A 13,718-nucleotide genomic window follows, 5' to 3' on the forward strand; every position below is an offset into this window, starting at 1 on the left:
GGCACACTTTATTAGAAATGACCTGCAAATATCTAGATAATACTGAATAATTTATGTCACACTATATACAGTCTTAAACAGACATTATTTGTATTATATACAAAGGCAGATCTTTGACGCAAATTTCCCTGTTTCCTTCTACTACTGCAGAACGAAACACGGTGCACGCCAGAGTATCGCAGCACACCACCAAGTGACTGTTTGTCAAACTGCAGATACAGTGAAATAACTTACTGTTTTGGATCTTCTTGTTCCGACTACATGCTGTGTAATTAGTCAAAACGCATACAAAGGACTTCAGTCACGTCGAAATAGGTTTTTAGAGTTCGTTTAAACCGTTGATAACTGTAACTACAAATAGCAAAGGTCGAACTCTTTTAAGGTGCATATGAATTTAGTCACAACGAATACAACGATTCATATGTAATATTCTTAGGTCAAACATGTCATAAACATAATTCCGTGAATGAAATGTTGGGGAATCATCTCGACATCTATTTGAAACACCCAAAACTTGATAAGGTCAGTCGGACAATATACGTTTGTTTACATAAAAGCCATATTGGGGCACAGAAGAACAAAACGAATGATGAGAGACACGTGGTATACACCTGTGGGGAAAGGGACGAAGCATACAGTTGTCCATGTCAACACTGGAAAGACGTATTACAATGGACTTTGGAGTCTATCAGTGGGTCAGGATGATTTATCATTAGAAAATTATGTCATTACGGCATGATCATATTGAGCAAACAAAATTACTAAAATCTGTACTCAGATTTAAATCAATTCATTTTATCTAAGGGTAAACAGCTGTTTTCCGGTGTATATACAGCGAGGATATGTTAGTGATTTGCCTCATATATTCAGAGATAAAATATAGTACACGCTGATGGTCGATGTTTGGCATTATTCCAGAATAATTACAGATAGTTAAAGAATTACAGTGAAACTTCGCTAACTCGAATAATATGGACAATTGAAGCATGCCCGTACTGTATTTCGAGACAAGCAGAGAGATTTGACAAGCTGGTGATGGCAAACAAAAGTCAGCTTCGTAAAACATGTTTTCAGGAATGGAAAGACATTGAGGTAAGTATTTTTTTCGCAGTGTCTTATATCAGACGGTTACTAGCTGGAAGTGCTTTAAGCATAACACCATAAGCTTCGATCGGCTGCAGTTTCTGCATTGACAGATGCTGTGTGGATATTGCTGGTGGCTAGAGTCACCATGGTGAAGGCAGATACATAGATACATGTTGATATATCTGCACGATGCTGGTGGGTATGGAGACAGTTAGCACATGTAGATGGATGTGACTTTGCATAATGTTGCTACTACTACACAGCAGTAGCAAATTGTACAACACAGGTATTAGCAGGCATGTCCAGTTCGAGTGTGCCCTCCATCTCAAGCATTCATTGAGGCGTTTCAGTTCGATTGATGACTTTACGAAGTCATATCATGTCATCTTAACTTGAACAAAAACCCAACTCACATTATCACCTTGTGTTATATCTCAAACAACCACCAGGAAGCAGATGATGCGACCGGTTGCACTCACAAAACCAGATCACAGTCGTTGCCTTATCACTCAAACAAATACACCTCTCAGAATAATTGCGATAAGTCCGATGCCATTGACAATGACATAGAAGACAAAGAACAATCTGTCCACCACACATGCAATGACTCTCCACTCGCGCACATTGCTGTCGGTCGTGTCCTTGGTTTTCTTGTCGTCTCGCGACTTGTCCATGTGTTCACGTATTCCGCTGACCTGCTCCAATATCGGGCACGGTTGTCGCGCCATCTGGCGGGCGGGAGACGCTCCAAGCGAGGACCCGTCTCCACCATAGATATCTGAACGGGAGTCTCCTCCCGTGTCCAGAAGGTTCACTCGAGCAAAGGCTAACTCTGGATCCGACTGGTCAGTCTGATTATCCACAAACGATGACCAGGTTTTTTTGGGTGTTGTACAATCTCGGGGAGACTCTTGGAAAGTATGACGGACATTCATCAACCGCGCCACGCCGTCGATAATAAACTGAAACAACAGGTAGAAAACAGCATTAATACATTAAGGAAGGAGGCATCAAAAAGAGCTGAGATATAACAGGCAAAACAAACAGACACGTTCACACTTAATTGCCATCACTTACACAATGAAATGACGTCATCAGACCCTCCTGACACTTGTCAGTGAGGTTATGAATTAAGGACTGGCCATCAAATATAATCAGGAAAAAGCTTCAAGAAATCAACGATCGACCGTCAGAATAAAGGTTGGCTTCAAATGACTTCCAAAGACAAAATTGTATCTCAGTTAATTCTAACACCCCCAGACACGTGAACATGCGTATCATCTGTGCGAGTTGTTATAGGGTCGTCATTCTTGACCTAACACAGAGTATTGTCCATTGCTATTGTTGTTATCCGCAATATCAAGCTAGCTCCCTAATCTTGCTTTCATTTGTGATCCTTTTGATAATGCTATGGGCATGCTTTAAACTTACAAATCTCACCGAGAGGTAGCCTGTAAGCAAATATGTCTCAGTCTGCGATTTGTATACTTTGGTACACGTTTCGGCACACATATACCGTTAATGACTGGTCCTGCTGGGTGCTCTTGGTCAACAACACAAACACAAGATCAATTTTCTGTGAAATAATAACATTCAGCTCACACACCCAATCAAACTCACTCGTGCGAGGCTGTCGACATTGCTACGGAGGATGGAGCTAGTTCGAGTGCTCAGCGACTACGTGTAATACCAACGTTTGCAAATCGACACATACTAGCCGGGTGCCAAGGCCTTTCAAAGCGGGAAAATGCTGATGGTCTCTGGTAACGCTTTTAGGCGTTAGACTATGGACGTTTTGGATAGCGTGGTTCTGCCCGGAAGCGTCATAACTGACGCAGTGTAACCTTAAGATTGTTAAATAGGTTTGGGAATTCACTGTGGAGTCACAATGACTGTCAAAAGGCCAATGCAACTTGTACATGTCAGAAAAAGAGTCACTCAACAGTTATGTCGAGGAGACAAAATACTGTCCCCAACAGCCTGCCATTTGTCACCAATAATGGAACTTTTGTGTCTTTCAAGACAATAACGATCTTGAGTGCACTTATCCTGAGTGAATACTTCCAGCAGCAGAAGATCAACAGTAAGGAATGACAACTCATTGCCTTGGCCTTCCCCTCACACAAGACGTCTTAGACATGTTTGTTAGCAATCTGGGCAAAGACCGAACTGACCCAGGTACGAGGGGATATCAAAAGGTATTGAGCCTCACCCGGGCAGTGATATGAATGTTCTCCTGCAGCTGCTCTTCATGTAACACCTTATCCTTCATTTCCTCAGGTCGTCTACTACCACCACTCTATATCTGCCAATAATTCGGTACTCTTCTATGTTTGAATATCTCCTCCTTCTTGAGGGTGATATAAATGTTTTTAGAATGCGCCATTAATCACCATTTCGTCTCACCATCTTTCTCACACAATAATTTGGGTGGTACAAATGTGATCGCTCGGTCATATTCAATGTCTGTAGAAATGTGAAAGAAATGAATGAAAAGAAAACCATGTAAATTAGCTTATGCTTTTTAATTACGTTCATCTTCACTCTTTTACATATTAGAAAACACATTCGACCGAAAGCAAAACCAAGCATTCTCAAGAACGGATAATCACCCTTTGCCTAGAAAGTGAAATGTTATGAAAACTACATGCACGCATGGGCCCAGCCAGAGTAATATTTATATAAACAGGCGATGGTCAGGACATCTAGGGGTTAAAGTGTTTTTCGTTACAAAAACTGTTCGGGTCTATAAATTGTCAAAATATGGAGATCCCATTTGTGGTGTCAACAGCCATAATAATATTGGACTGTTCTTAAAATCGGCACCACGTCTCGCCCACACATTCGTCATGTCACACAGTCACTCACCGAACGAAGCCACCGAGGAGCCCTGTTGATCCGAACACCGCGGAAAAACATGTTGGCGATGACGCACGCCAGTACTGTCGACAAAGTGATCATCACCATGCTCAAGCAGAAGTACGCCCCTGTAACACATGAAGATATAATGGTTGATTCTTTGTAACTTTGTGGTCTCATGATGCATCGCTATTTTCTGTCCGATGGTCAATGATCAATGACATGCAAAAAAGCAACAAAAACGTACATCGATGACTCGGATGCATATGGGTAGAATCGATAAATAACATACAAAGAAATATATACTGTTACGTATTTACTACTATTTCGATTACATTCCCAAACGTACCATTATTCAGCGATACATGAACATCCCTTCAAATAGCCAAGAGAGGCACCTCTGGACCATCTTCCAGAGAAATCTTAGGATTCCGAGGCTTTGGACATTTCTTTCCTAGGCTTTCTTTCTTTAATTTAGGCGGCGGGGTAGCCTTGTGGTTATACCGTCAACGTGTCACGCCGAAGACCCATGTTGTATTCCATGGTGCAATGTATGAGGGCTATTCTACTGTTATTTCGTAGTCTCAGTATTACACTCCTCTACTGAGTCTAACAAACCCTGGTGGGAGGTCATGTGCTATATTGTGGGGTGACCATATTTAAGTCACCGTTTTTTACCATAAAAGCAACACTAAGCACACACAAAACAAATTCGGTTAGAGTTAAGTTCTTACTGAAACTCAATTCCAATTCGCAGAACTTCAAAATGATACGTCATAAATTGTGCGTAGTAGCTGTAAGTCCGATCCACAGAAGTCATTGTGGCATGTGTGATGGATTCAGTGTGTTTGTTTCACACAAGTAACGGTCACAATAGTTCGTCAACAATCGTAAAATTATGTTTGTACAGTATGATGAACATCCTTTGGATGGGCTTTCATGTATGTGGTAAGTGTAGCAAAACGTTATTATGTCTAAGAAACGGCGTTGTCTTAAAGCAATATATAAACTGCACTGGCATCATAACCATTCTGCGGAGCAGTTTGTATGTATTTTTCATTATTTTCTAATATTTTGTGTTCAGTTTACAGTCTTAGCTTGTTAGATCTCACTTACATATAAGAAATAACAAGTAAACGAACCAAACGTCGAAGAGACGCAATGCAGACCGTTTGAAGTAACTGTTGGAAAGATATGGGATACAGTTCCAGTCGCCCCGAGAACAGCAACTAGAGCCATCATTTGATATCTTTGGCACAACACGACATGGTTTAACCGTTTCCATGTTACAACTGAGCCTTCTAGCTCTTGTCTATGCCTGAAAGTGTGTTGGCAGCGCTTTGAGAAGAAAAAACGAATCTTTTCCATTATGAATCACATTGTTTACGATCTAAAGTCTATCAAATGCCATTGAAACCAACAATGTATCATTCTAAAGTATTGATCTATTCTGTTTCGTAAACATATGTGCCATATATAGTTAGTGACGTGCATTGATACAGCATAGCAATGTGTCATAGAAGAGGGTAATACTACTTTGTATTATTGTGTCATCGAGAGCATGTAGGTCACCGATGATGACAAAGAGCATGCACTGTAGCTGTTCATCTCGTAACACGTGTATTATCCATTCATTGTATCGCTCGGGTGGTATGTTGGTGTCACTGTCCACCAAGAGCTAATACTCCTTGATATGTTTATTGTCGCTGTCCAGATATTGATATCCATTTTTACCAAATTCTGTCAGCCTCGGCCATTTTCTTAATTAATCATTTTCGACCGCGATCATTTTCTTGCTATCATGTCATCGTGGAACGTACACGCACACAGCACTTGCTCATATCGTATAGTTATTTATGATCTCTTTATATTATTTCTTCCAGATATCGTATCAGTACTAACTGTCTGTTGATAGAAATATTTCCAGATATTTTGCATTGCTGGTCTTTTTACTAGTATCAGTAATTCCTGACATTATGTCCCTGCTGGACGTCAACTGTTGTTGACCGTCCATTGTTGATCGTCTACTGGTATCAATACTTCCTGATATCTTGTCTCTCTTGACCGTTAGCTGATATCAGTACTTACCATCAACTAATATCAGTGTTTCCATACATCTCTTCAACGTCGGCTTCTGTTGACACCAGCAGTTCCACAATCTTACTGTCGGTATTTTCTAAACGCACGCCGTGATGCCACAGGGGACACAGACTAATCAAATTAAGCGTTGTGCAGCTTGGAACATATGGTTTTTGCTCCCGATCCAGGTCGTGTCTTTCAATTACTAATACATGTTCATCAGGATATTGCTTCATCATAGCGGCTACACGTACACTATACCGCCAATGACCTCTTCTCTTCATGCGCGAACTCTAACAATTACACTGGGTATTATTGAGTTTTATAATGACAACTGATTACAGCCACGAGTGTCGGACTGTTTACTTTTGGTGCATTCATCAGTATTGAACCAAGAGCTTCTAATATGATTTACTTTCAATAATCAAGGGCCATTATGCGAGCAACAAACGAGCTGGAACTCAGTAGCTCGGTAATAACCATGTACGATTACCTCATTCACGGATAGCCAATGAGGTGATTGTTCCTACAGTGAAGTAATACTGACTTCATTATGGATTCAATTTGAAATTAGTTATGACTATTTCATAGATGGATGTGGCGAATGTAATTCCAGCAATTGTCTAACTTAATTCCTTCTACGTTTCTTCCCTGCTATATGATCAATATGGAAATATACAGCGCGTGAGGGGGCCCCTGAGGGTTTCAGCAGGCGCTTAGTACTACTCCCGTTAGTTCGGCGCCGTCGTTATATTTCTTGGCTGGTATTGGTCAGGTGAGATTAGCTATCTGTGTCAGTATCTCTCATACACGTAGTACGTGGCCGAGCTGCTTTCAGTTTACATACAGGATACCTGATTGTCCACCGCTAACACCATCCTCGCGAGGAATAACCCTTGTCCTACATACGCAGCAATACCCATATCACATGCTCATCTGCATAAACTCAGCTTGATCGTCCTACAATACATCCTCATCTTAATGCAACACAGCTCTATCTTCAGATACCACTTCCTCGTTTTTATATAACACAGACTCATCTTCACAAAAATATCATCATCACACTCTTATAATCTCAAAACACATCCCCGTCTTAGTACAACACAGTCTTATCTTCACAAAACATATCCTCACCAAAACAAACTCGAAACCATGTTGATCATGAGCTACTAACAACACCCCCATTAAATGCCGACAATATATCACACAACACAACACACTCAAACACAAACACACATCACAATTTAGATACTGTTCAAACTTTGTAACATCTCGAGGAGAAAAGTGAACATTCAAGTCACAAACACACTTTCACCTATCATTTTGCCATACTGAATATACATATCTCTTGAGGAATGTGTAAAGACAGTAAGGTTCTCATAAAACAAGATTAAACAAAAATGTTAACTAGATTATGCAAAAGAAAAAGACTTTAATATTATTTTTACATCTTCATTTGCATAATCAATATTTCCTTGTCAGCCCTGACACATTGTATTTGAAACAACGTGGCAATAGATGCTTTCTATCGTAAACATATTTTACCAGTGTAGTCACAGATTCCGCTGAGAGTATTGAGAGCCCCTGCCACATTGTTGCAGGGACAAGAAAGGTTTCAGCAGCCTAAATCACGTCAACATTCTACAAAACTATTCCTAGAACAAAACACATCATCACTATTTTGTTCAGAGCATAATATATAGCTCGTGAACGACAAAATATAACACACCAAAAAGACTGATATGACGTTAGCAACTGACACGAGGCCGGATAACCTGTCAGAATGGTAAATCGTTCTGGAGACATAGAAACCCAATATACTGTGAAATATGTACGAGACCACAGATCACAAAGACCGAATGACTTTTGCAACTGACACGACCTCTGATGACCTGTCAGATGCATTCTTGGGTATTTGAGAGTGCAATTCCCAACCAGATAATGGTAGCGAAGAGTACTGCGGTGGTGGATGAGGCATTGTGGATGTGAAGACGATGAAACATTATATACTTTCTTATCTCCAGATATGATTTTTGCGTGGTAATGTTGTGTCCGTTAGTAAATTCCTTTCTACTGCATTTGATGGAGATACATACATAGAAAGACACTCTCGTATACAAGAGATATTCATTCATGATACCTATGTGTAACAGGAGAGCGCTACGAGGCTCTGTATCTTACATTAAATTGTTTACATAATGAGATAATGATAAAGGGGAAACGGATAACATTATAAAGATGGCCAAAGGATAACAGAATGATGTAACTATAAAATGACGCAAAGTAACGTGTGTTTCCTGGAAATCCTTGTTGGTATTGTGTGACAATTGGACTTCATACCTGCCTTACACCATGCGAATTTAATCTGTTTCAAATAATAACAGTCTCCATTACCTGCCTATTCCACGGGGCAGTAAAAGAGAATCGCAGCTAACACCAGTGTTGACAAGCCCCGCATGCGTTGTCAAAAATGTTATAAACTGAATTACCGAGACACCGGTGTGTGTGTGTGCGTGTGTGCGTGCGTGCGTGCGTGCGTGCGTGCGTGCGTGCGTGTGTGCGTGCGTGCGTGCGTGCGTGTATCTGTGTGTGAGTCATGCAATCATTGTGACCTGTTAGCGCAAAATCTCATCAATAAAATATTCTCTGCAAATAAAAACTTAAGCATTAAACGCTTACTGTAGGAATTGTGCTGTGGTTGCCTCCCCCAAGGACAGTGTATACGAGAAGACACGAGCGCGTTAAGAAACATTTATCAAGTATTAACTGAAGTTAAAATTGAGGATGTGTCCTATCACCCATGACAAATGTATGTGTAATTATTACGTTGGATAAAGCCAACTCGCTGACATACATCTGTCATGTAGTAATTCGTTAAAGTTAAAATCTGGATCAAAAATGATGACGGACACAGTGATTACACATTTGAAAAGTGTAAAGGAGTGAGTTGGGTTTAAAAAGTTTGTAATAACGTTTCAATGTTATTGCTCGTCTGGAAGGAAAGACAGAATATGAGCAAGGTCTGCGATTTGATGAGAACAACTGGAAGAGGAATGTTCCCAAATCAGGGTCAATTTCACAAAACATCTTAACGCTACACTTATTCAGATCACCATCGTAGATTTTAGATACAATCGATTGTATTCTAAGGTCATTGTAACTTACTGGGGAAAGTGGTCCGGACCAATTATAAGAAGCTAAGATCATTGTCTTTGACATAATGGCGTTTACGTTAGTGTCTGTTTCACACAAATATTCAGCTTTACGTTTGGAGGTTGCTCTTATATTGCATACAACTATATGACAGGCCCCGACACTCCAACAACACGAATAATGCACTACCGATTTAAATTCAGAAATATTTTATTGGTAGAGACCGCATAACTAACCAGTCGATATCATAAGCTAGTACTCCCACCCGGTTCAGTGCTGGAAATGTGAAACAATATACCCTTTAGATAATCAAGACAAGGATAGTAACTAAAGGTGTCTGCGTTGAAAGGCGATTAGCAATGGTAATGACCTTTTCAATACCACAAGGGCGGATAATCTTACGAGGTGAGAGTGGTTTCCCTTGGCATCTTATGCAGTTGTCGTAGAGTCAGATATGCCCAATATATTAGGTCACATTACCGTCAATGATTTCATCTTAGTTGATCATTTAAATACTCTACAATTAGATGTTTGGGATTTTATTTCAGGAAAATAACCCGAACAGCTGCGTATTAAACAATGTTTCTATAACAACCATTGGCAGAGCATGTATTAAGGTGCTATGGTATAAGGATATGCTGTTGTTTTTTATGGTTTAATTTACATAATTATTAAATCGCTAAATTTAAACCTAAATTTATGAAAGAATTTTTTTCGTATTTCATTATTTACATTAAAGATGGGTAGTTATTTCTGTGGTGACAATATTACATTCTTAGATCATAAATGTTAAATAGAAAATCATCCTCCAGGCAATCGTTTCCTACCACGATTTGTGGGAATGTTTTTCATGAATGAGTGAGTTTAGTTTCACGCCGCACTCAGCAATATTCCAGCTATGTGGCGGCGGTCTGTAAACAATCCAGTCTGGACCAGTGATCAACAGCATCTGCATCGATCTGCGCACAAGGAACCGATGACATGTATCAGCGAGCCTCAGCACCCGATCCCGTTTGTCGTCTCATACGACAAGCATGAGTTACCGAAGGCCAATATTTAAAAACGGGACCTTCAGGGGTCGTTTTCATCAAACTGCTCTTTTTTTCGAGAAAATTCTACAGGTGCGATTCAAGGAGGTTCAGTGACCAGTTCCACGTTTTATTTGCGCAGCACGCTATGTGCACTTATAGACAATTGTATAGCAGTGTCTAGTTTAAGGAGTTTGTACCTCCACTGTTGAAGAGTTAGTGCGATCTTAACTAAATGATTTTTAACATTAGCGTTAAGATCGGCTTAGTGCAAATGGATTAGGGCAAGTGGATTAGGGCAAGTGGATTAGTGCAAGTGGATTAGGGCAATTGTATGGTGATTGTAAAGTTGACTGTAGTGCTCCACGATTGACTGTAACAAAGGTTGCTCTGTGCAAGTGAGCCCAGGGATTTATTTTCATGATCAACCATGTTACGCCAAAGAGACGAATATTCGCACATCTAACGCAGATGTAGCTGATCGGATACGTGTGTTACTATGTCTACCAGTATAAGTAGCAGCAGCATGCTTTTTATCAACGTTTTTATAGATTAATAACGGTAACGTATATGACTAGCATTACACACTCGCTCATACAATACAGACATGCATGCACACACACACATGTGCACACGCATACACACTCGAAAACACACGCTAAACCACATATAATGAGTCAAAAAAGAAACTTCACAAAATGTCATTTTTAAAAATACTGAATATTTTCTTCTCTGATAATACATGTTTGTATCCGAAATGAGATCCCTATCTTTCGACTCTAGAAAAACGTTAGCACACAAACTCACTCAAACCCAACCCTTCGTCGTGCAAATGACGTTAGTGCCAAATCAGGTTTTGCAGTCGATCACGTGATCTTCGCATGGACGTTTTCTTCATTTACACGTGTTTGCATTGGCCTAAAGAATTGAAAAATCACTTTTAAACCACAGTTCTAACGGTACTTTAAATGTGTACCGTTGGCATGTTGCAAGCGGGAGGATCAGTTATTGACGTCGCAAGAGCAACGGAATACCGCCTTACTGTGTATGACTTGCGAGATCGTCTACAACAAACTGGCACCACTTCTGATCGCCCAAGGTCGGGTCGTCCATGTGTGACGTCACGAGCAGAACACCATCAAATCGCCCTACGTCACTTACGTGACAGATTTCTGCCAGCTACGCTTACCAGGGCTGAGATGTTTACAGGTCGACTGTCCTCACAGACCATTCGAAATCGGTTTCGGGTTGCCAGTCTCCATTCTCGACGTCTGTATTATGACCTGACATTCTGAATACCCATGTTTTGGAATGGTGGTGTAGTCTAATGGAACTGATTGTGGCACTGTCAGTGCATCGAGTACATCACACAGATCTCAGCAATGAAATAATAACAATTTAACCACCTTAACATCTGTTGTTCTTTTATGGTGCCCTGAAGAATGATAGTGACGTTTCTTTTTTGACTCAGTATATATCACCATCACGAGACAAGACAAAGTAACATGCTTGTGTCATATCTTTGGTATATACACACACACACACACACACACACACACACACACAGATGTATATGTATATGTGTGTGTATATATATATATATGTGTGTGTGTGTGTGTGTGTGGTCTTATTGTTGAAAGAACATATTGTGTGTGTTCATTCTGCGATTCATGAATAGTATATGACTTTAGACCCAGGAGAACTGCCCCAGTAGCGTTTCTAAGTAGACACTACACGGTAGATTGCGCCACACACCAAGCGGCGGATGCATCAGCCTATGTCACGGAAGATGGGAACTTGGTGTCTTTGGACGCCCTTTCGTCTGACGTCATCCTGACCGCCCGGGCAAATTACGTGTATCTACATGTAACAGCTGCTGATGTGCATAAATATCTACACACAACACACGGCTTCGTGTGAAAGATGTACATAGATACCCATATTTCAAAAAGCGGCTAAAATGGCTACATAATTTCAATGATCATAAGGAATCACCGGTAAATGCAGCTTCGTTTGTTTGACAACATCATAAGAACCGGTTAAGACCACTAAGTATTCATAATACGGATCTCGCACTGTGTTTACCCACACTCTTCATACACTATCCATTAACCTGTGCTAACGTCATGTGTAGACACACACAACACCTGGTCTGCAGACACCACGCAGTAACATGCACAAGTCTCATTTCACTCATCCTCATACACACGCTCTGCAATGACCGGCGCCACCTTTACCTACAGAGAGAGAAAGAGAGAGAGAGAGAGAGAGAGAGAGAGAAGGGGAGGAGGTAGGGAGACAGAAGGCATCGTCTCCAATTGGCACACTAGGCTATCGTCACCCACATCATTCATCGATCAGTTTCCACAAGATTTCCTCTAAGGACCAACTAAGAACAATTATTTATTTTATATTTTAATATGACTAATTAAAACCTGTGGTGTGCACAACTAAACAAAAACTGACGAGCGTTAGTTTCTATTGCAGTCAACCACCTACCTATGGTACAATAAGTTCCGCACGTCTGGGACAACACGCACCTCAGGATAAAAGGAGTAGTTTTAGGTGTTGGCCTCTCGTGACCACAGTACTTAATGAATATAAACGTGTCCAAGCAACTGCACAAAGGACCCCCATTAACAATACATCGAGTTAAACTGCACTCAGCCATGCTGTCAGAACAACCTATTAATTTACCATGGTGCTTCAGGAGGCTTCACAAGGTGGGCGACTCACGGAAACCAGACACGAGCGCCCTTTCAGTTTCGAGGCTTAATTGACATACGCACCTTTATTTCGATATTTTATGTACATGTTTACTCATATAAGTATGGCACACGCTATAACAGTGAATGTCTCCGTTCAGCATCAGCAGAAGGCATAACAAATAACAGAGTCTCTTTGACCTAGCGCAAGTGGCTTCCCAGGGGAAGCTGCCCATTGACACCTAAAGCAAAAACCTTTTTCGTATCTATTCTGAGATCAACGGTGCTATATGGTCAGTCTGCGGACAAGGACTTCCAGGGAGACTGTAAGAGATAATTATCAGTGGATGTAAAGGGATTGACTCACCTATAAGGGGTATGGATGCTGCGGCCCTTGGGGTGTAGTCAGCCAACAGGAGAAGCAGCACAAAGAAGGCCAGAAAGATGTTCATACCTACAACACAGTACCACAAGCTGAATCACATATACAACACTCCCTATATTCATTGCATGTTATTACCTCAGAGAGGGGAGATGAAGTAGTCTAGAGGTCTAGTCTAGAGTCTATATATATTATATATATTATATACACATTATATATACATAATCTTACGGGAAAACACAGTAGTCATATATGTACAATGTACAATTTAGAGGTTAGTTAGTCACAATAGTAACTGACTACACTAAAAGTCACCAGTCGTACAATTCAGAGTGATACCCCGTACATGCAAAATAAATGTAATCATGCTGTCACTCGCACCCTTTAAGCGAGATAATGCTTCGTAAAAGATACAGTTTCATAGGT

General features: G+C 40.6%; 1 protein-coding gene across 1 annotated transcript in view; it reads right to left on the reverse strand.

Moving 5' to 3' along the window:
• Positions 1-375: 375 nt before the first annotated feature.
• LOC137283648 (neuronal acetylcholine receptor subunit alpha-2-like) overlaps positions 376-13,718 on the reverse strand; it is a 44,217-nt gene continuing 30,874 nt past the window's right edge. Inside the window, exons 5-7 of the mRNA XM_067815255.1 lie at positions 13,278-13,364; positions 3,955-4,073; positions 376-2,048 (exon numbers count right to left, since the gene is read on the reverse strand). Coding sequence (XP_067671356.1) covers positions 1,596-2,048; positions 3,955-4,073; positions 13,278-13,364 — 659 coding nt within the window. The 3' untranslated portion in view covers positions 376-1,595. The remainder of the gene's footprint in view (positions 2,049-3,954; positions 4,074-13,277; positions 13,365-13,718) is intronic.

The sequence above is a fragment of the Haliotis asinina genome, chromosome 5 (genome assembly GCF_037392515.1).
Source record: "Haliotis asinina isolate JCU_RB_2024 chromosome 5, JCU_Hal_asi_v2, whole genome shotgun sequence".
In the NCBI taxonomy this organism is placed as follows: domain Eukaryota; kingdom Metazoa; phylum Mollusca; class Gastropoda; order Lepetellida; family Haliotidae; genus Haliotis; species Haliotis asinina.